Source organism: Cherax quadricarinatus, chromosome 81 (genome assembly GCF_038502225.1).
Source record: "Cherax quadricarinatus isolate ZL_2023a chromosome 81, ASM3850222v1, whole genome shotgun sequence".
Taxonomy (NCBI): Eukaryota; Metazoa; Arthropoda; class Malacostraca; order Decapoda; family Parastacidae; genus Cherax; species Cherax quadricarinatus.
The window spans coordinates 17,320,505-17,342,859 of NC_091372.1; the positions used below are offsets into that span (position 1 = coordinate 17,320,505).

General features: G+C 38.8%; 1 protein-coding gene across 2 annotated transcripts in view; it reads left to right on the top strand.

Annotated features, from left to right (window-relative positions):
* The window catches only part of LOC128699919 (uncharacterized), a 42,911-nt gene extending 21,403 nt beyond the window's left edge, over positions 1 to 21,508 (top strand). The window contains exons 2-3 of one of the 2 annotated variants that reach the window (XM_070102478.1): positions 2,545 to 2,600; positions 12,484 to 21,508. In XM_070102478.1, the coding sequence (XP_069958579.1) occupies positions 12,596 to 16,498 (3,903 nt within the window). In that variant the 5' untranslated portion in view covers positions 2,545 to 2,600; positions 12,484 to 12,595 and the 3' untranslated portion in view covers positions 16,499 to 21,508. The remainder of the gene's footprint in view (positions 1 to 2,544; positions 2,601 to 12,483) is intronic. The other variant, XM_070102479.1, reaches the window with a different exon arrangement.
* The last annotated feature ends 847 nt before the right edge of the window (positions 21,509 to 22,355 follow it).

A 22,355-nucleotide genomic window follows, 5' to 3' on the forward strand; every position in this document is an offset into this window, starting at 1 on the left:
CACAGATATATCAGATCACTTTCTAGTTGTAGCTACACTGAGAGTAAAAGGTAGATGGGATACAAGGAGAATAGAAGCATCAGGGAAGAGAGAGGTGAAGGTTTATAAACTAAAAGAGGAGGCAGTTAGGGTAAGATATAAACAGCTATTGGAGGATAGATGGGCTAATGAGAGCATAGGCAATGGGGTCAAAGAGGTATGGGGTAGGTTTAAAAATGTAGTGTTAGAGTGTTCAGCAGAAGTTTGTGGTTACAGGAAAGTGGGTGCAGGAGGGAAGAGGAGCGATTGGTGGAATGATGATGTAAAGAGAGTAGTAAGGGAGAAAAAGTTAGCATATGAGAAGTTTTTACAAAGTAGAAGTGATGCAAGGAGGGAAGAGTATATGGAGAAAAAGAGAGAGGTTAAGAGAGTGGTGAAGCAATGTAAAAAGAGAGCAAATGAGAGAGTGGGTGAGATGTTATCAACAAATTTTGTTGAAAATAAGAAAAAGTTTTGGAGTGAGATTAACAAGTTAAGAAAGATTAGAGAACAAATGGATTTGTCAGTTAAAAATAGGAGAGGAGAGTTATTAAATGGAGAGTTAGAGGTATTGGGAAGATGGAGGGAATATTTTGAGGAATTGTTAAATGTTGACGAAGATAGGGAAGCTGTGATTTCGTGTATAGGGCAAGGAGGAATAACATCTTGTAGGAGTGAGGAAGAGCCAGTTGTGAGTGTGGGGGAAGTTCGTGAGGCAGTAGGTAAAATGAAAGGGGGTAAGGCAGCCGGGATTGATGGGATAAAGATAGAAATGTTAAAAGCAGGTGGGGATATAGTTTTGGAGTGGTTGGTGCAATTATTTAATAAATGTATGGAAGAGGGTAAGGTACCTAGGGATTGGCAGAGAGCATGCATAGTTCCTTTGTATAAAGGCAAAGGGGATAAAAGAGAGTGCAAAAATTATAGGGGGATAAGTCTGTTGAGTGTACCTGGTAAAGTGTATGGTAGAGTTATAAGTGAAAGAATTAAGAGTAAGACGGAGAATAGGATAGCAGATGAACAAGGAGGCTTTAGGAAAGGTAGGGGGTGTGTGGACCAGGTGTTTACAGTGAAACATATAAGTGAACAGTATTTAGATAAGGCTAAAGAGGTCTTTGTGGCATTTATGGATTTGGAAAAGGCGTATGACAGGGTGGATAGGGGGGCAATGTGGCAGATGTTGCAAGTGTATGGTGTAGGAGGTAGGTTACTGAAAGCAGTGAAGAGTTTTTACGAGGATAGTGAGGCTCAAGTTAGAGTATGTAGGAAAGAGGGAAATTTTTTCCCAGTAAAAGTAGGCCTTAGACAAGGATGTGTGATGTCACCATGGTTGTTTAATATATTTATAGATGGGGTTGTAAGAGAAGTAAATGCAAGGGTCTTGGCAAGAGGCGTGGAGTTAAAAGATAAAGAATCACACACAAAGTGGGAGTTGTCACAGCTGCTCTTTGCTGATGACACTGTGCTCTTGGGAGATTCTGAAGAGAAGCTGCAGAGATTGGTGGATGAATTTGGTAGGGTGTGCAAAAGAAGAAAATTAAAGGTGAATACAGGAAAGAGTAAGGTTATGAGGATAACAAAAAGATTAGGTGATAAAAGATTGAATATCAGATTGGAGGGAGAGAGTATGGAGGAGGTGAACGTATTCAGATATTTGGGAGTGGACGTGTCAGCGGATGGGTCTATGAAAGATGAGGTGAATCATAGAATTGATGAGGGAAAAAGAGTGAGTGGTGCACTTAGGATTCTGTGGAGACAAAGAACTTTGTCCTTGGAGGCAAAGAGGGGAATGTATGAGAGTATAGTTTTACCAACGCTCTTATATGGGTGTGAAGCGTGGGTGATGAATGTTGCAGCGAGGAGAAGGCTGGAGGCAGTGGAGATGTCATGTCTGAGGGCAATGTGTGGTGTGAATATAATGCAGAGAATTCGTAGTTTGGAAGTTAGGAGGATTACCAAAACTGTTGTCCAGAGGGCTGAGGAAGGGTTGTTGAGGTGGTTCGGACATGTAGAGAGAATGGAGCGAAACAGAATGACTTCAAGAGTGTATCAGTCTGTAGTGGAAGGAAGGCGGAGTAGGGGTCGGCCTAGGAAGGGTTGGAGGGAGGGGGTAAAGGAGGTTTTGTGTGCGAGGGGCTTGGACTTCCAACAGGCATGCGTGAGCGTGTTTGATAGGAGTGAATGGAGACAAATGGTTTTTAATACTTGACGTGCTGTTGGAGTGTGAGCAAAGTAACATTTATGAAGGGATTCAGGGAAACCGGCAGGCCGGACTTGAGTCCTGGAGATGGGAAGTACAGTGCCTGCACTCTGAAGGAGGGGTGTTAATGTTGCAGTTTAAAAACTGTAGTGTAAAGCACCCTTCTGGCAAGACAGTGATGGAGTGAATGATGGTGAAAGTTTTTCTTTTTCGGGCCACCCTGCCTTGGTGGGAATCGGCCAGTGTGATAATAAAAAAAAAAAATAATATGTTGATGCATAAAATGAAAATTTCTACTGTTAATTATACATTTTCTTTATTTTTAGGTAATTTTTTGTGTAATGATGCACAAGAGGTCATAGAGGGACTCTGGAATAGATCAGTGAGTTAAATATCAGTTTTGTACTTAGTGCAGTGTTATTCACTAATTTTTGCAAGAGAGCCACTTCGGTTAAACACATTGATTGAGAGAGCCGCAGCTACTGCAAGTTAGCGTAACTCAACTAAATTAAGTAGTACTGAGCTGCTAGTGCAATATAGTAAATGAGAAAAATTAGACATGGTAATATTAGCCTGCATATCTTGCTATTAATAGTGGCTCGCAAGCCGCTGGTGGCTCGCGAGCCACGCAATGAATACCAATGACCTAGTGGAATAAAATTTATAACGAATTCTTTTACTCTACTTATTCCCAATACAGTCTCTCCTCACTTAACCCTTTCACTGTCAAGACTCCTGCTCACAAACTTGCTCTCAGTGTTGAAGAATTAAAAAAAAAAAAAAAAAATCTTATGAAATGATAGAGAATCTTTTCCCGATGGTAATGACACCAAAAGTACGAAATTTGATGGAAAACTTACGGAGTTACACTCTCACGAAGTTAGTGGTTTCAGCCCTATTTTTGGCCAATTCCATTGTTCCAGTCAACCAAACTCACAGCTATTTCACTGGAACTCCATTTGTTCTATCGATTGAGTACAAGAAACCGCCCATTTACCGATTTAAATTACCAAATAAAGTTGTCAGAAATTGGCAATTTGGTCATTTTCATGCAAATTTCAAAATAGGATCCAGAATAAACAATTCAGACATTCCTGGCACTAAAATAAATTTTCTCTGTTTATTAATCATGGCTCCAAGCCTCTCTTATATTACTCTTGCTTTCCATTTTGAATTTTTATTCACACAAAAAATAGAAGATTTACTGTTAAGCAGACTAGTGCATTATTGTAATAATTGTATAAATAATGTCATCCCATTCATGATTGTATATGAGACTTGCCAGTTGGACACGTATTGGATGGTGACATCATTTGTTTACTCTTGAACATTGGCAAAAATCGAACATTTCCGCTACTTTGAACTCAATTTCAAGGTACTGTTCATCGTGAAACTAATCAAAATCATCTCAGTTTCTATAGTATGTCTTCCATTTTATCAAATGAGACCAAGAAAATGAGAATACAACCATAAATACCATACGAAAATACACCTCAAAGTTAGCGTTTTAAACCAAAAACACCGATTTTTTTTCTCATTATGCACTGCATGCTGCAGGATTTTTTTTATGCTGTGCACACAGACTATGCAGACCCATTCTCTCACATGTAGGTCTACCAGCTTTCTCCTGCTAGTTTTTAAGCCTTTAGAATTTTTGGCATATTAATACGGAACCAACACTGGCTTGTAAGCTGTCCTAATACGACACTGACAGTGAAAGGGTTAACGATGGAGTTCTGTTCCTAAGACCACATTGGTAAACGAATTCATCGCTAAGTGAGGAGCATACTATAACTGTAGTGGGTTTGTGTCAACCATCTTCGATTTTGCTTTAATGCCACCTTTGCAACATTCATAACATTTCTGGTATATTTTTAAGTGTTTATACAGTAGTGTATTGTATATTGTAATAAGCAGAATAGAGGAAAACAGCTCTAATATACATTATTTAGATATGGACACTGGTCAGGGAACCCATCATAAGTCTGAGGCGTCGGTAATTGAGTACGTCGCTAAGTGTGGAGAGGCTGTATATAAATTCAGATTCAAAACTTTATTTATTGTTATGCAGTACACAGATAGTGTAATTTACATGTAATAAAATGTTGTTAGGCATAAAAGAAAGCTACTGGTGTCTCAACCTCTGATGACACCTTCTTTATTTTTCACCCGATTTCTTTTATTTTTGGTGTATGTTTAGAAGTGCATATGCAAATGAATGTGACAAAGTTTCAGTATGATTGGCCAACAAACAACAGATAAAAAAATATTTACTGATTTTGACATATGGCAGCATGACGTGACAAATTGGCACTAGGAGTGGCACTTCCAACAATCCCAACTGTTAGAATACGTCTAACACGACCTTTTGGTGTATCTATTTCATCTAATATATCTTATTATCTAATATATCTTATTATCATGGTCCCCTGCTCTTCCTCATATACATCAATGATCTTCCAAACGTATCTCAACACCTGAACCCCATTCTCTTTGCTGACGACACGACTTACGTCATCTCTCACCCTAATCTTGCCACCCTCAACACCATTGTTAACGAGGAGCTGATCAAAATATTGACTTGGATGACAGCCAATAAACTTACGCTTAACACTGACAAAACCTACTACATTATGTTTGGTAGCAGAGCAGGAGATGCACAAATTAACATTAAGATCGACAACACTCTAATTGCCAGGCATAATGAGGGCAAATTCCTAGGCCTATACCTCGACAACAACCTGAACTTCAGCACCCATATCCAACACATAACCAGGTAGTAGGTTGGTAGACAGCAACCACCCAGGGAAGTACTACCGTCCTGCCAGATGACTGTGAAACAAAAACCTGTAACTGTTTTGCATGATGGTAGGATTGCTGGTTTCTTTTTCTGTCTCATAAACACGCTAAGATAACAGGGATATCTTGCTACTCCTACTTACACTTTGGTCACACTTCACAGACACGCACATGCATATATATATATACATACATCTAGGTTTTTCTCCTTTTTCTAAATAGCTCTTGTTCTTTTTTATTTCTTCTATTGTCCATGGGGAAGTGGAAAAGAATCTTTCCTCCGTAAGCCATGCGTGTCGTATGAGGCGACTAAAATGCCGGGAGCAATGAGCTAGTAACCCCTTCACCTGTATACAATTACTAAAAAAGAGAAGAAGAAAAACTTTATAAAACTGGGTTGCTTAAATGTGCGTGGATGTAGTGCGGATGACAAGAAACAGATGATTGCTGATGTTATGAATGAAAAGAAGTTGGATGTCCTGGCCCTAAGTGAAACAAAGCTGAAGGGGGTAGGAGAGTTTCAGTGGGGGGAAATAAATGGGATTAAATCTGGAGTATCTGAGAGAGTTAGAGCAAAGGAAGGGGTAGCAGTAATGTTAAATGATCAGTTATGGAAGGAGAAAAGAGAATATGAATGTGTAAATTCAAGAATTATGTGGATTAAAGTAAAGGTTGGATGCGAGAAGTGGGTCATAATAAGCGTGTATGCACCTGGAGAAGAGAGGAATGCAGAGGAGAGAGAGAGATTTTGGGAGATGTTAAGTGAATGTATAGGAGCCTTTGAACCAAGTGAGAGAGTAATTGTGGTAGGGGACTTGAATGCTAAAGTAGGAGAAACTTTTAGAGAGGGTGTGGTAGGTAAGTTTGGGGTGCCAGGTGTAAATGATAATGGGAGCCCTTTGATTGAACTTTGTATAGAAAGGGGTTTAGTTATAGGTAATACATATTTTAAGAAAAAGAGGATAAATAAGTATACACGATATGATGTAGGGCGAAATGACAGTAGTTTGTTGGATTATGTATTGGTAGATAAAAGACTGTTGAGTAGACTTCAGGATGTACATGTTTATAGAGGGGCCACAGATATATCAGATCACTTTCTAGTTGTAGCTACACTGAGAGTAAAAGGTAGATGGGATACAAGGAGAATAGAAGCATCAGGGAAGAGAGAGGTGAAGGTTTATAAACTAAAAGAGGAGGCAGTTAGGGTAAGATATAAACAGCTATTGGAGGATAGATGGGCTAATGAGAGCATAGGCAATGGGGTCGAAGAGGTATGGGGTAGGTTTAAAAATGTAGTGTTAGAGTGTTCAGCAGAAGTTTGTGGTTACAGGAAAGTGGGTGCAGGAGGGAAGAGGAGCGATTGGTGGAATGATGATGTAAAGAGAGTAGTAAGGGAGAAAAAGTTAGCATATGAGAAGTTTTTACAAAGTAGAAGTGATGCAAGGAGGGAAGAGTATATGGAGAAAAAGAGAGAAGTTAAGAGAGTGGTGAAGCAATGTAAAAAGAGAGCAAATGAGAGAGTGGGTGAGATGTTATCAACAAATTTTGTTGAAAATAAGAAAAAGTTTTGGAATGAGATTAACAAGTTAAGAAAGCCTAGAGAACAAATGGATTTGTCAGTTAAAAATAGGAGAGGAGAGTTATTAAATGGAGAGTTAGAGGTATTGGGAAGATGGAAGGAATATTTTGAGGAATTGTTAAATGTTGATGAAGATAGGGAAGCTGTGATTTCGTGTATAGGGCAAGGAGGAATAACATCTTGTAGGAGTGAGGAAGAGCCAGTTGTGAGTGTGGGGGAAGTTCGTGAGGCAGTAGGTAAAATGAAAGGGGGTAAGGCAGCCGGGATTGATGGGATAAAGATAGAAATGTTAAAAGCAGGTGGGGATATAGTTTTGGAGTGGTTGGTGCAATTATTTAATAAATGTATGGAAGAGGGTAAGGTACCTAGGGATTGGCAGAGAGCATGCATAGTTCCTTTGTATAAAGGCAAAGGGGATAAAAGAGAGTGCAAAAATTATAGGGGGATAAGTCTGTTGAGTGTACCTGGTAAAGTGTATGGTAGAGTTATAATTGAAAGAATTAAGAGTAAGACGGAGAATAGGATAGCAGATGAACAAGGAGGCTTTAGGAAAGGTAGGGGGTGTGTGGACCAGGTGTTTACAGTGAAACATATAAGTGAACAGTATTTAGATAAGGCTAAAGAGGTCTTTGTGGCATTTATGGATTTGGAAAAGGCGTATGACAGGGTGGATAGGGGGGCAATGTGGCAGATGTTGCAAGTGTATGGTGTAGGAGGTAGGTTACTGAAAGCAGTGAAGAGTTTTTACGAGGATAGTGAGGCTCAAGTTAGAGTATGTAGGAAAGAGGGAAATTTTTTCCCAGTAAAAGTAGGCCTTAGACAAGGATGTGTGATGTCACCGTGGTTGTTTAATATATTTATAGATGGGGTTGTAAGAGAAGTAAATGCGAGGGTCTTGGCAAGAGGCGTGGAGTTAAAAGATAAAGAATCACACACAAAGTGGGAGTTGTCACAGCTGCTCTTTGCTGATGACACTGTGCTCTTGGGAGATTCTGAAGAGAAGTTGCAGAGATTGGTGGATGAATTTGGTAGGGTGTGCAAAAGAAGAAAATTAAAGGTGAATACAGGAAAGAGTAAGGTTATGAGGATAACAAAAAGATTAGGTGATGAAAGATTGAATATCAGATTGGAGGGAGAGAGTATGGAGGAGGTGAACGTATTCAGATATTTGGGAGTGGACGTGTCAGCGGATGGGTCTATGAAAGATGAGGTGAATCATAGAATTGATGAGGGAAAAAGAGTGAGTGGTGCACTTAGGAGTCTGTGGAGACAAAGAACTTTGTCCTTGGAGGCAAAGAGGGGAATGTATGAGAGTATAGTTTTACCAACGCTCTTATATGGGTGTGAAGCGTGGGTGATGAATGTTGCAGCGAGGAGAAGGCTGGAGGCAGTGGAGATGTCATGTCTGAGGGCAATGTGTGGTGTGAATATAATGCAGAGAATTCGTAGTTTTGAAGTTAGGAGGAGGTGCGGGATTACCAAAACTGTTGTCCAGAGGGCTGAGGAAGGGTTGTTGAGGTGGTTCGGACATGTAGAGAGAATGGAGCGAAACAGAATGACTTCAAGAGTGTATCAGTCTGTAGTGGAAGGAAGGCGGGGTAGGGGTCGGCCTAGGAAGGGTTGGAGGGAGGGGGTAAAGGAGGTTTTGTGTGCGAGGGGCTTGGACTTCCAGCAGGCATGCGTGAGCGTGTTTGATAGGAGTGAATGGAGACAAATGGTTTTTAATACTTGACGTGCTGTTGGAGTGTGAGCAAAGTAACATTTATGAAGGGATTCAGGGAAACCGGCAGGCCGGACTTGAGTCCTGGAGATGGGAAGTACAGTGCCTGCACTCTGAAGGAGGGGTGTTAATGTTGCAGTTTAAAAACTGTAGTGTAAAGCACCCTTCTGGCAAGACAGTGATGGAGTGAATGATGGTGAAAGTTTTTCTTTTTCGGGCCACCCTGCCTTGGTGGGAATCGGCCGGTGTGATAATAAAATTAAAAAATAATAAAACCAAAAAAGTATCCAAAACAGTTGGGATCCTCTCCAAGATACGATACTACGTGCCGCAAACTGCCCTTCTCACACTATACCATTCACTTATATATCCATACCTCACCTATGCTATCTGTGCTTGGGGTTCAACTGCAGCAACACACCTAAAGCCAATAATAACCCAACAAAAAGCCGCAGTAAGAATAATCACTAAATCCCATCCCTGGCAACACACCCCCCCCACTCTTCATAGATCTAAACTTACTCCCTGTTCAGTACATCCACACTTACTACTGTGCAATCTACATCTACAGGACCTTAAATTCCAATATTAACCTTGACCTAAAACGCTTTCTTGATAGTTGCGACAGAACCCACAGGCACAACACCAGACACAAACATCTCTATGACATTCCTCGTGTCCGACTAAACCTTTACAAAAATTCAATGTATGTCAAAGGCCCTAAAATCTGGAACACCCTACCTGAAAATTCTAAAACTGCAGACACATTCATCACCTTCAAAACTACCATCAGAAAACATCTTATCTCCCTGATACACCCTGTCAACTAATTACACGAATACCACCTGGTGGTTAACACTTACACTCACTCACCCATTTGACCATAAACAGAAATACAGTGGACCCCCGCATAGCGACTTTAATCCGTGCAAGAGGGCTCATTGTTATGCGAAATGATCGGTATGCGAATGAATTTTCCCCATAAGAAATAATGGAAATCAAATTAATCAGTGCAAGACACCCAAAAGTATGAAAAAAAAATTTTTACCACATGAAATATACATTTTCCTACACACAAAGAGAAGGATACATGCACAATAGTAGAGTAGTACATGCACAATATATATTGTGCATGTACTACTCTACTAAATGAAGAATAAATGACACTTACCTTTATTGAAGATGCAGCAATGACTGATGAGACACTGTGTCCTGGGAGTGCCTTTTCCTCCTGAGTACTGTAGGTCCTGTTTGGCATTTTATTCCAGAACAGGCCTTATCACACTGTGTATGCCACTACAATTCTTAAATCTCTCAAACCAACCTTTGCTGGCTTTAAATTCACCAATATGAGCACTAGTTCCAGGCATTTTTCCCTGTTCACCTGGGTGTTAGTCGACTGGTGCGGGTTGCATCCTGGGAGACAAGATTAAGGACCCCAATGGAAATAAGTTAGACAGTCTTCGATGACACTGACTTTTTTGGGTTATCCTGGGTGGCAAATCCTCTGGGGTTAATTGTTTCTTGGTATTCTCAATAAGCCACACCAACAACGGTGCTACAGCAGCAGCAGCAGCAGCTGACAGTGCTACAGCAGCAGATGGTACTACAGCAGCAGCTGATGGTGGTACAGCAGCAGCAGCAGCTGACAGTGCTACAGCAGCAGCAGACGATGCTACAGCAGCAGCAGACGGTACTACAGCAGCAGCTGACGGTGGTACAGCAGCAGCAGCAGCTGTACCACCAATAGTAGCGATGGTTGATTGGGGTTTATTATACAACCTGGCCAGCTCGGAGACACGCACTCCACTTTCATACTTATCAATGATCTTTTTCTTCATCTCTATAGTAATTCTCACCCTTATTGCTGTAGGGTTGGCACTAGAAGCTTTCTTGGGGCCCATGGTCACTTATTTTGCAGATAAAATCACCAAAAACACTGTAATAATACGAAATGTTCCGATTGTATGCTTGGATGTTACCGCGGAGGCTGGCTGGTAAACAATGCCACCAGCGGCACATGTGAGGCTGGCTAAGGGCGCACATTGGATGCGTCTCGGATGAAGAGTGGTGAGCGGGTTTTTGAGCGGTATACGAGGCAAAATTTTTGCGATAAAAGCGAGCGGTATGCGGATTGAACGTTACGTGATGCGTACGGTATGCGGGGGTCCACTGTATCAATCTCAGTCTCAAAATAATGAATCTTAACTAGTCATAAGTTGGCCTGTGATACTCCAATACTGAAACTATGTATAGTGCCAAAACAAAAGCATTCACATTGCTAAACTCACAAACTAGTATTTAGTCACTTAGCCATAATACCAACTTACCTCATAATTTTGTAATATTTTAAACTTAAGATTTAATTTAAGTCTGCCCGAAATGCCTAGCCATGCTAGGTGTTCTAGTGGCACACTCTGTAATTATTATTTTACTACATGTAAACCACACAATAACCAAATTTTGTAAACTCAGCATTGTAATCCTTATAGAGAATAAACTTTGAATTTGAATTTGAATTTGAATAAAAAAAAATACATTTGATAGGCTTTTTTGGCATTCACAAAAATATCTGCCTTTTATCCCCCACAAAATCAAAAATATTTGAGATATTCCAAAAAACGCACCTTCAAATAGTCAAACACACTTTGTTTTATATTGTCTGTGAAAATCATTTCAATACAATCATTAATAATGGTGCAGTAAGAAGCAATAGACGAAAATCCTAGTTTCTAGATATTCGGGTAAACGCGCGGACTAGCTAATTACGTCAAGAAATTAAAAAAAAAATCACGAAAATCGCGCTGCTTTGGGCATTTTTATGCAATATAAGTGATTTCTTATTGTTTTCCATGTATAGTACTCCATTTTCTGTAGTGCTACCAGTGGTAACATAGAAAACCTATCTCTTATAGGGATGATCTAATGTAATCCTTTCATCAAGGTCAGCCACCACTCTCCGGGTATAATATGCAAATAATATTATTTTGGCTGGCTTTCTTATGTGTTTATTCAAGTTATATTATGCATACTATCATTACTGAATAAATTATATAAGCAGAAAAAAGATATTAGTAATAATAGCATCAATATAAGACATCTTGTCAGTGGTGATCAGACTGATGTCATCGGCAACTGGTTGTTGCATCATCATGCAAGCTCTGCCCACCTCTGATATAAGCTCCTCCCACATTGCAATGATATTAAGTGGTAAATTTAGTGTATTAGAAGGAAAAATAGACAGAAAATTAAGAAACAAACAAAAATATATAAAAAATTCACCTCGCACTTACGCATATATTTACCTGGCGGGTCGTCACCTGACATGTTTCAAGTAGCTATAATTTGCTTTAGAAACATCGTATTACGATGGGGTTTTCACCAAAATGTTCCCAGATACTTACACTATTTTTCTGTAAACATAACCCAAAATCATATTTTTTCGCATAATTATCTTGTCCGCATTGGCCGTCATGCACTGAGGCAAGGATGAACCGAAAAATAAGAAAGTTTTTTTTTAAAGTTAGTTTTTTATACAGGAGAAGGAGTTATTAGCCCCTTGGCCCTGATATTTTAGCTGCCATTTATGACATGGCTTACAGAGGAAGGTTTCTCTTCCGCTCCCGTATAGAATTTAACCCTTCAACTGTTCAAACGTAGATCTATGTTTGCACCGCTAGTGCTCTGAATGTAGATATACGTTTGCATCGCTAGTGCTCCGAACGTAGATCTAGGTTTAATTTAAATTCTTTCAAATGTAAAAAAGAAAGTAGATCTACATTTGGAGCATTAGCGGCGCAAACGTAGATCTACGTTTGGACAGTCTAAGGGTTAAGAGATGTATGATGATTACTAGCCTACTTATGATATTTTAAGTAAATTCTTATTGTCCTGTGACCTTAAAATGATATGGGTCATAAAATGACCTAGGTCATTTTATAATGACCTAAGTCATAACTCTTGACCTTTAGGTCAGACTGAGCTAAGATTTACAGACATGAGTTCAAGGCATAGAATAATTTTAAAAATGAAATTTGAAAAGATTTGGTAATGTAGTAAATCCTGGAACATCTTTATGTGTAAATAAAAATCTTGTAAAGAATGTACATTGTGGAATGTTATAACTTAATATAATTTGACTATATTTTGCTTTATATATTTCAGCTCTACATGTTGCTGCCTCAGTAGTATCAGAATCATCATCAAGACCTAAGTCACTGCCTCTGGTGTCACAACCATTGATAAAAGCTTCTGGGTGGCAGAGCTGTGATGCAAGATGTCTTCCTCAAGTGATAAAGTCATGTGTATTGCTGCACTTGGCCGTCCTTTTCATCTCGGGATGCTTTATGACTGTAGGAATGAGAAATTAATTCAGGGAATAACTCTGTGGGACAAATCGAAATTGGAACGAAAACTTACTCAACATCATGAGACTTCTCATTTCTCCATAATTACATCTGACTCTTTGGAAGCCAAAGCTTCAGCCCTTGAAGTAAATGCAAATCAGAAATTGAGCTTTCTTGGAGGTCTGCTGAGTGTGTCTGGATCTGCTAACTATCTAGACAACAGAAAGACTTCGAACCACCATGAGAGAGTCGCTTTGCAGTACAAATGCACCACCAAGTCGGAGGAAATGACAATGGAGCAACTTGGTCAAGGAAACGTGCAATACCCAGAGGTACTTGATCATGAGACTGCCACACATGTCGTTACAGGAATACTTTATGGGGCACAGGCTATTTTTGTTTTTGAGAGAAATTTTGCTTCCTCTTCAAATAATATGGAGGCTCCTGAAGATCTGCATGATATGGTGAAGTTAATACCAAAATTGGAAATCAATAGTAAAGGGGATGTAAATATTTCTGAAAGTGAAAAGAAAAAAGTAGAAAATTTTACCTGCACATTTATTGGAGATTTTCTGCTACCAGAACATACTTTCTCCTATCAAGATGCTGTTAAGATCTATAAGGAAATACCAAAACTTTTAGGACAAGGGCAAAATGCTGTACCAGTTACAGTTACACTGTATCCTCTTACACTACTGTATAGTAGAGCCAGTGTATTGTTTCGTGAGATAAATGCAGATTTGATTAATGACACAGAAGACGTTTTTGAACACCTCCATGAGTTGACTGTGAGGTGCAATGATTTGTGTAATTCTTTTGCTGTAAAACAAAATGTTGATATCCAGAATGAAATATGTAAATTTAAATCATTGATTGCCATATACAAGTGCAAACTCCAAAGACAACTGTCAGTATTGCTACCCAGCATCAAAAGTGGTAGTGCTGAGGAATCCTGTTTGGCAGACCTTCTCAAGAAGAAAGAAGCATCTTCATTCAACTATCATGAACTACAAGCATGGGTTCAAGATGAGGAAAAACTTGTACACTTACTCAGTAAATATATCAAAATATTTTCAGAGATAAAGTTTGCTTCTGGTGATTTAGACTCGATAAAAATGAGTCTAGACAATGACTACACTCTTTGTTTTAACATTCTCAGGCCAAACAAGTATGATTTTCTTGCTAAAATGGAAATGTATAATAGAAATGAATATGACCCTGACAATGATCATTCAACTGATGAAAGAAACAGTGAGAACACATTGCTAACCAATTATGAAGCTGATGAAATCTCAATGATGAAAAAAGCCATACTTTTTAGAAACTTTTATGCATCTAACAAAGAAAGAATTGGAACTGCCTTCATAGTGGCAGTTAATTTTTCTGAAACATCTGACTATCAGGCTCATATACAACTTTACAGGCATGATTGTCTCCTCAATGGGAGTTATGAACTTCCTTCTGCACCTGGTATGCCTCTAGTTGACAGTGAAAAAAGTTCACATGATAATATAACTATTTACTGGACAAAACCAAAATATGGAGCTTCAAGTGTCCACAAATATGAAATACTTTGTCAAAAAGTCAGAGCAGCTGAACCCACTGGGAACTTTATGACAGGTTCTGACACACTCAGCTTCACTATTCCAAATGTGACAGTCAAGGACACTGGAGATCTTTTGACAAAACCTGATATTCATAGCTTCATTATTCCAGATCTTGAACCTAACTGTGTTTACCAAGTGTGTGTACGTAGCTGGTGTGAGGCAGGAGTGGGTCCCACCAGTGACATAAACCCAGCAGTCACCACTAGGCCTGCCAGTCCTCCTGGGAAGCCTCAGGTTTGGCAAATTTCATCAACAACTGTAGAAATACAGTGGTCAAAACCACTGTACATTGGTTCAGAATGTAGCATACAAAATTATATATTAAAGAAGCAGGAAAAAAAGGAAAGTGAATGGATTACAATAGCAATCACAAAAGCAGATGAACTTGTGTATAGAGCAGAAGTTACACCAAACACTGTCCCTAAGTTCAAGGTAGCTGCTTATTTTGGTGATGCAGGATACAGTGTGGAAAGCAATTCGAGTGATAACATTTTGGAAAAAACTGATAATGGGGCTATAAAATCTGAGAGCAGTAAAATGGTCAAAGAAAAGTTTTGTGCTGCTTTAAAACCTGACCATATAGGTACTCCTTGCATTTATATGCTTCAACCAAAATTAGTTATGTCAGAAGAGGAAGATCTAATAAGGCAATATGAACTTGGAACACCTCTCCATAATGTGCAAGAAAAAGTAATTTTGATAGTTGGAGCAACAGGATCAGGCAAGACAACTTTGATTAATGGTCTCATTAACTACATCATTGGTGTTAACTGGAGGGATGATTTCCGCTTCAAATTAATATCAGAAGATACTGATGGCAACCAAGCAAAGAGTCAGACTAAGCACATAACTTCTTATACCATTCACCATCAAGAGGGTTTCAATTTTCCACACACCCTGACCATTGTTGATACTCCAGGGTTTGGCGACACCTCGGGAGTGATGAGAGATAGGCACATTACCAATCAGATTCACAGGTTCTTTACAACCAAAGGTACTGAGGGTATTGATCACATTGATGCTGTAGGCTTTGTAGTTCAGGCCTCACTCCCACGGCTAACTCCAACACAGAAGTATATTTTTGACCAGATCCTTTCACTGTTTGGCAAGGATATAAAGGATAACATTTTTCTCTTGCTCACTTTTGCTGATGGGCAACAACCTCAAGTTCTGAGTAGTATAATAGAGTCTGGTTTGCCATACCAGAAACTCTTTAAGTTTAACAACTCTGCTCTGTATGCTAACAAAACTGAGATTGAAGGAAATATTACTACTGAAGTTGACAGTGATGATGAGGAAAACAATGGTAATTTTGATGAAATGTTTTGGCAGATGGGAGAAAGGAGCTTTAAAATGTTTTTGCAACGGATGAATGTAGTTGAGAGTAAAAGCCTCTTACTTACCCAGGATGTCCTTAATAAACGGGGTCAGCTACAAAGTTATATCACTGGTATACATTTAGAAATCCAGGTTGGCCTCAGCACTCTGGAAACATTAAAGAAAGAAGCTGAAATAGTGAGGATTCATCAAGTTGACATAGACAAAAATAAAAATTTTACTTATACAGTGCAGGAAGAAGTGTTTGTTGCAGTTCCAGTTCCACGTGGTCATTATGTAACAAATTGTCAACAGTGTAACCGTACCTGCCATGCACTTTGCAGTCGTTCTCAAGATGAAATGAAATATAAATGCATGGTTATGTCAGAAGGTAAATGTACTGTTTGTCCCCAAAACTGCCACTGGTCAGTACACAAGAACTTCCCTATGAAGTATGTTCCTCAAACTGTGACGGTAACCAAGACAGCTACTGACTTGCGAGAACACTATGAGAAAGCTAAACAGGAGAAACTGTCAGCTGAGAACCTTATTGCAAAAATTCAAGATGAATTTAAAGCAGTGCAACTGAAAGTTCTCGGGATGACTGAATCAGTGAGAAAGTCACTTGAACGTTTGCAGGAAATTGCTCTCAAGCCAAATCCACTTTCAGCAGTGGAATACATTGATATTCTGATTGAGTCTGAGAAGTCACAAAGGCAGCCAGGCTGGAGAGAGCGGGTGGAGCAGCTATGCGAAGTCAGAAAAGAAGCAGAATACATGAAAAAGATAGCTGATCAAGGGTTTGACCCATTTGAGGATTATATAAAAAAGATAGAAATAGAGAAGAAAGCCAACCCACGGAGTGCTTGGGCAACTGTTGGACAGTATCTTTCTAAAATCTTCAAATAAGTGCTGTAATTTATGTAGCATATCTATATTTTCTTGAAGAATTTGCTAATGAAAAGTAATCTAGTAAAACTGAGCTTTCCAAAGTTTACTTTCAAAAATAATTTAATAATAGAAATCATTACTGTAGAGACAGAATGTATAGACTTACAGTTCATCTTAAAATAAATTTTGTTAAACTAAATTGTAAGCAATTCAGAATTACAGTAGAACCCCCGTATCCACAGGGGTTACATTCCAAGACCTGCCACAGATAGTAGCGAACCTTATACTATATATGTATGTCGTTTTTCATTTACATGCATACCTGTGATAGTGGATTTTGGAGGGGTTTAGGGATAGAGGCTGGAAGCAATGAGTAGGTGTGATGGTGATGTGAGTGGCAGTATGGGTGGTAGTGTGGATGATGGGTGACTGTGCAGGTGAAAGTGGACAGTAATAGGAATGGCTGGTGTCTACATGACTAGGAGTGTAAATGACATGTTGGGGTGTGGGGGCCGTGAAAACATAGGTAAGGTGTGGGCGTGGGACTGTGAGGTCTAGAAGCTGTGGGGGAAATGGTGAGTGAAAGAATGAGTAAGGTGTGGGACTGTGAGGCCTAGAAACTATAGGGAAGTGGTAAGTGAAAGCATGAGTGAGGTGTGGGGCCCTGTGGGCATGAAGCTGTGGGAGAGTGGTGTGGGTGAAATGTGTGCTTGTCAGTGGCCTGGTGTGTGTGTGTGTGGTGACTTGATGATGGGTGACTGGATGGGTGATTGTGCAGTTGGTGGTAATGAGCATGGTGGGTAACAAAGTGATTAGGTATGTGGAGGGCATGTTAGGGTGAAAGGTCAGGTAAGGTTTGCAGGTAAGGTCATAGGGGATATGTGCCATGAGGGAGTGGTGATTGTGGGGGATTAGTTTAGGTGTGAGCATGTGGCCATGGGGGGAATTGTATGGGAAGATTGTGTAGGGGCAGGTTGTTGGTTGGGATGGTGTGGGTGAAAGCATGTGGCTGTGGGAGAGTTGTGTGGGTGAAGGTTGCTAGTTGGAATGGTGTGTGTGAAGATGTGTGGCTGTGGGAGATTTATAGAGGCAGGTGGTATGGCTGGGGGTTGTGAGCATGGGGTTATTGCCGAGTGTACAGTGAGGATGTAGCCACAGGGGGGAGGGATGAATGATCAGTTAGTGTGGGCAGTGTGTGGCTAATGCACATCTATGTAACAAGGTATGGACGATATTAGAGCATATAGATATGAACATAGCCCTGAGCCTTGCTGCTGCCTCAGCTCTTCCTTGTGTGGGATAAGCTCCTTCCACTGTTTAACTATGCCAAATACTGAATGTTGATTTTTAATAGTATATTAAGTAATAATAATTATTAATTATTATAATTAACCCTTTCAGGGTTGACAGGCCCTCTCAGAGACTTGTTCTCAGGGTCGGCCAACTTTCAAAAAAAAAAAAAAAAAAAATTTTTTCTTATGAAAAGGTAGAGATTCTTTTCCCCATCATAATGACACCAAAAGTATGAAATTTGATGGAAAATTTACGGAATTATGCTCTCGCGAAGTTAGCGGTCTTGACAATGTTTACACATCGGCGATTTTGCCCACTTTGAGCCCTATTTTCGGCCAATTCCACTGTACTTGTCGACAAAAATCATAACTATTTCGCTAGAACTCCATTTTTTCTATCGAATGAGTACAAAAAACCACCCATTTACCGATTTCAACTATCCAATACAGTGGTCAGAATTTAGCAATTTTGCCAATTTCACACAAATTTCAAAAGATGCCAATTTCCAATTAGGGTCCAGAATAAACAAGAAAGACATTCCTGGCACCAAAATAACATTTCCTCTGTTCATTAGTCACGTCCCCATGCCCCTCTTACATTCTTTTGCTTTCCACTTTGAATTTTTATTCTCACAGAAAAATAGAAGATTTACTGTTATGCAGACTACTGCATTGGTGTAGAAATGGTATAAATATTATCAGCGCACTTGTGAAAGAATATTAGACTCACCAGTTGACGTGTATTGGACACATAGCATGATTTGTTTACTTTTGAACTTCAGTAAAAATTGAACATTTCTGCTACTTTGAGCGCAATTTCAAGGTAGTTTTCTTTGTAAAACCAGTCAAAATCATCTCAATTTCTGTAATATGTCTTCCATTCTATAAAATGAGACCAGGAAAACTAGAATACAACAATAAATACTATACAAAAATACAGTGCAAATTCGCTGTTCTAATCCAAAAACACGGTCAAAGTTTTTTTTTTCTCGTTATGCACTGTGTGCTGCAGGATTTTTTTTTATACCACGCACACTGACCACATAGACCCATTCTTTCATATGTAGGCCTACCAGCTTTCTCTCACTAGATTTGAGGGCGCTAGAATTTAGGCATACTAGTACGTCAAAAACCCTGGTGCGTAAGCCATACTAGTACGGCCGAAACCCTGAAAGGGTTAATAATTTAATAATTATGTAATAAATAGTATTATATTATTAATATTTATTAATATGATTATTACTTATAAAGAGTAATAATAATATAATATTAATTTAATCAAGTAATAATATTGCATTATTATTATATTATTTATTATGATTATTATATTAATATTATTATTATTATTATTATTATTATTATTATTATTTTCTTTTGAAATATCTTAAGAGGATGAGATTTATGCCAAAATGTTGCCAGGTTTAACTATTTCTTGGTAACTTAACTCACTTTCTGAATTTTTGTGAATATTTTTGATAATCTTCATGCCCGTCTGCCTGAGGGCATCTACCTCTTCCTTAAAATTTTTGAGCCAAGGTGAACCATAGTTAACTGAAACAGTGAAAACTGAACCTGCAGATATGGGGGTTCTGCTGTAATGCTTAGTTATAAGGTTAGCATAACTGGGGAAAAAGGGAAGAGAAGCGTTCCACGGATATTTTGTTTAACAGTAAACTAAACTGTTTATTATGAAAATGTTACGTAGACACTTACATAATAGGTCCAGGGACTGGGCCGCAAAGTTTTGATGGTTAGACAAGTTAGTGATAATGAGCTATTTGCATGTTTATATATGGTTGTGATCATAATGAGTAATTCATGCAGACGTGAATGAAGTCACAAAAATACTACAATGTAACTTTCTTGTGGTTTTGAATTATTGATATTACCTTATAATTTAGCAAGGTATGCTAGATCTTAACAAGTTTAAGTAACTAATTCATTGTTCATTACTATGAAGTGTGTAAATTAAAACATGTTTATAGTGAAAGTAACAAGATCAATAGCCTACATGATATTGTCACTGTTAGACAAATGCTAAACTGTAACTACCTTTGTCATTTTAGCAAGTATGTTTGTGCAGTGAGCTAGGCACTCTGGGAGGAAGAACCAAGCAGTTCAGTAGTATTATACGTATAGTGTGTTTTTCTGAGCACCCTACAAGTACACCTACCATCCGACGTACGACCTGCTCGACTTACGACCACTTGACTTACGACCGTGTTTTTTATGCCAAATTTCTGGGAAATAAACAACTATTTGTGTTGTACACAGTGTTTATCCTAAACCTTACAGTATAAAATACAGTACTAACAACATAAAAAGTAAAGTAAAACATGAACTATCAAAATAAAACAATAAAATAAAGTCATTACAAAAATGTTTTGTTGATATTCAGTAGTAAAGTTTGACTTACGACCGGTTTCTCGGAACCGAACTCGGTCGTAAGTCGGATGGTAGGTGTATATGGTTATCAGCATGGTGGACATTATGTAACTTTTTATCTATATATAATTGTTACATTCATATGAAATTGTCAAACCTGCAAGTGTCATACAGTACCTGGGAAAATGGGAGGCATTCAGGCTTACTCCAGGAAAGGAGAGGGCAAGTCCAATTCTTTGGACCAAAGCTTCTCATTAGCATCATAGAACCTCCCATGAGGGCTTGCATCCATATGTATATTATTTTTTTTTATTTTATTATCACACTGGCCGATTCCCACCAAGGCAGGGTGGCCCGAAAAAGAAAAACTTTCACCATCATTCACTCCATCACTGTCTTGCCAGAAGGGTGCTTTACACTACAGTTTTTAAACTGCAACATTAACACCCCTCCTTCAGAGTGCAGACACTGAATGTATATGTTATACATAAATAGCCCATTCAGTGTTTCAAGATTTTTTTGTGTATGATTAACTGTACTTTGTAAGGTAAATACATGAGTAAATCAATAAGTAGGAGTAAATACCTGTTCTTATTTATTCCCAACTATCATATAATTTAATCACCAACTTTGTATGTCTGTATACAGGAGGGTCCCGCTTATACAGCGGATTGGTTCCGGACTGCTGTAAAGTGAATCATAGCTTTCTTCATTTTAAATACATATAAAAGCCTGATAACATGTTTACACTATTATATATTAAGTAATCAATATAGCTAGGCCTAAAAATTACATATACAGTACACACATTACTTTAAAATATTCTCGTCCTTAGCTTATAGTGAGTCGTGAATATATTTATTGTGTCAAGTGTAAATAAATGAAAAATGGATATAATTAGGATTAAGGTTTTTTATTTTGACAAATTACATGGTTGTACAGAGGAATGTAATAGTTGGGTGTACATGCCAAAAGCCGCTTTGTATGCTGAGCATTTCGGGCAAACTTGAAGATTAACTTAATAGTAAGGCAATAATACATAGTTCATATGTTCATTAGATTCTGAGTTACAGTGAGTACAGGAGAATTGAATATTATATCAGGTAATGTTAAATGGTTTTGATAAGTCTAGTAGAGACTTATTACACTATTGAATTAGTTAATAAAGATTACAGTATTACAATTCAACAATTTAAAACAATTTACCAATTTAAAACAATTTACAATATGATGTAGTACAGTTTAGTGCTCTTTAAAACAATGAAATATGGTATTACAATGGAACAATTTACATTCTGATGTACTGTATTACAATCTACTACTATTTAAAACAATAAAGATAAAGACCTTCCCTCTTTCCTTGATTTGGAACTCAGCCATTCGCCTCTATTTACTTATGGTATAGAGGCGGTTTTTGCCAGTCCACATAAGTGTTTGAGTGCCCGTGTCAGTCCTCTGTGCCACACTCCAAGATTTGTTCCTCACTCTTTTTACGAATGTGTTTCCTGTGTGCCTATTTGCCTGCTACAAGCAAATATCCAAGTGGTTGACATGGGTTTAGCAAGCACATTCAAGCAGGCTTGAAAGCAGCACTCCAAGCCAGCCAGGGCAAGCTAAGGTAGCCTGTAGTTACAGCTGTCCTTACCCCCAGTACGTCTATGTATACATTCTACAGTGTTGCTGGCATACCAGTGTTTCCTGTAGTGGCTTAGTTAAGAACAATTTAACGAGCATTGCAATACCAGTAACTCCTTTGGCTACCAGAAACGGCTTTTTAAGTGGGACATGCCAGAGGTCCATCTATAAACATAGTAAGGTTGTGCTGATTTGCTTGTGCACAGAGTGAACATTCGTCTGTCATTCCAACGCACGTGTGCTAGAAGTGTTAAGTGTGGCTATACAACAGTTTCGAGTCAGACTTGACTCTCGATGCTATGTTATTTTCATACTATCGCTGGGCCTCCCTCCTTACCTGTGCATACTTGTTCCTGGTTCTGCGACTAATCTCCCTATTTTCATGTGTTCTATGCCTTCTGTACTTTTTCCATTCTCTATTGCACTTAATTTTTGCCTCCTTACACCATCGGGTAAACCAAGAGCTCATTCTGGTCTGGCTTTTCCCATTCAACTCCTGTTACCCTCTCTACTTGTAACTCTATGTATTCAAAGCACAGAACCACGTGGTCACTAGCTCCTAG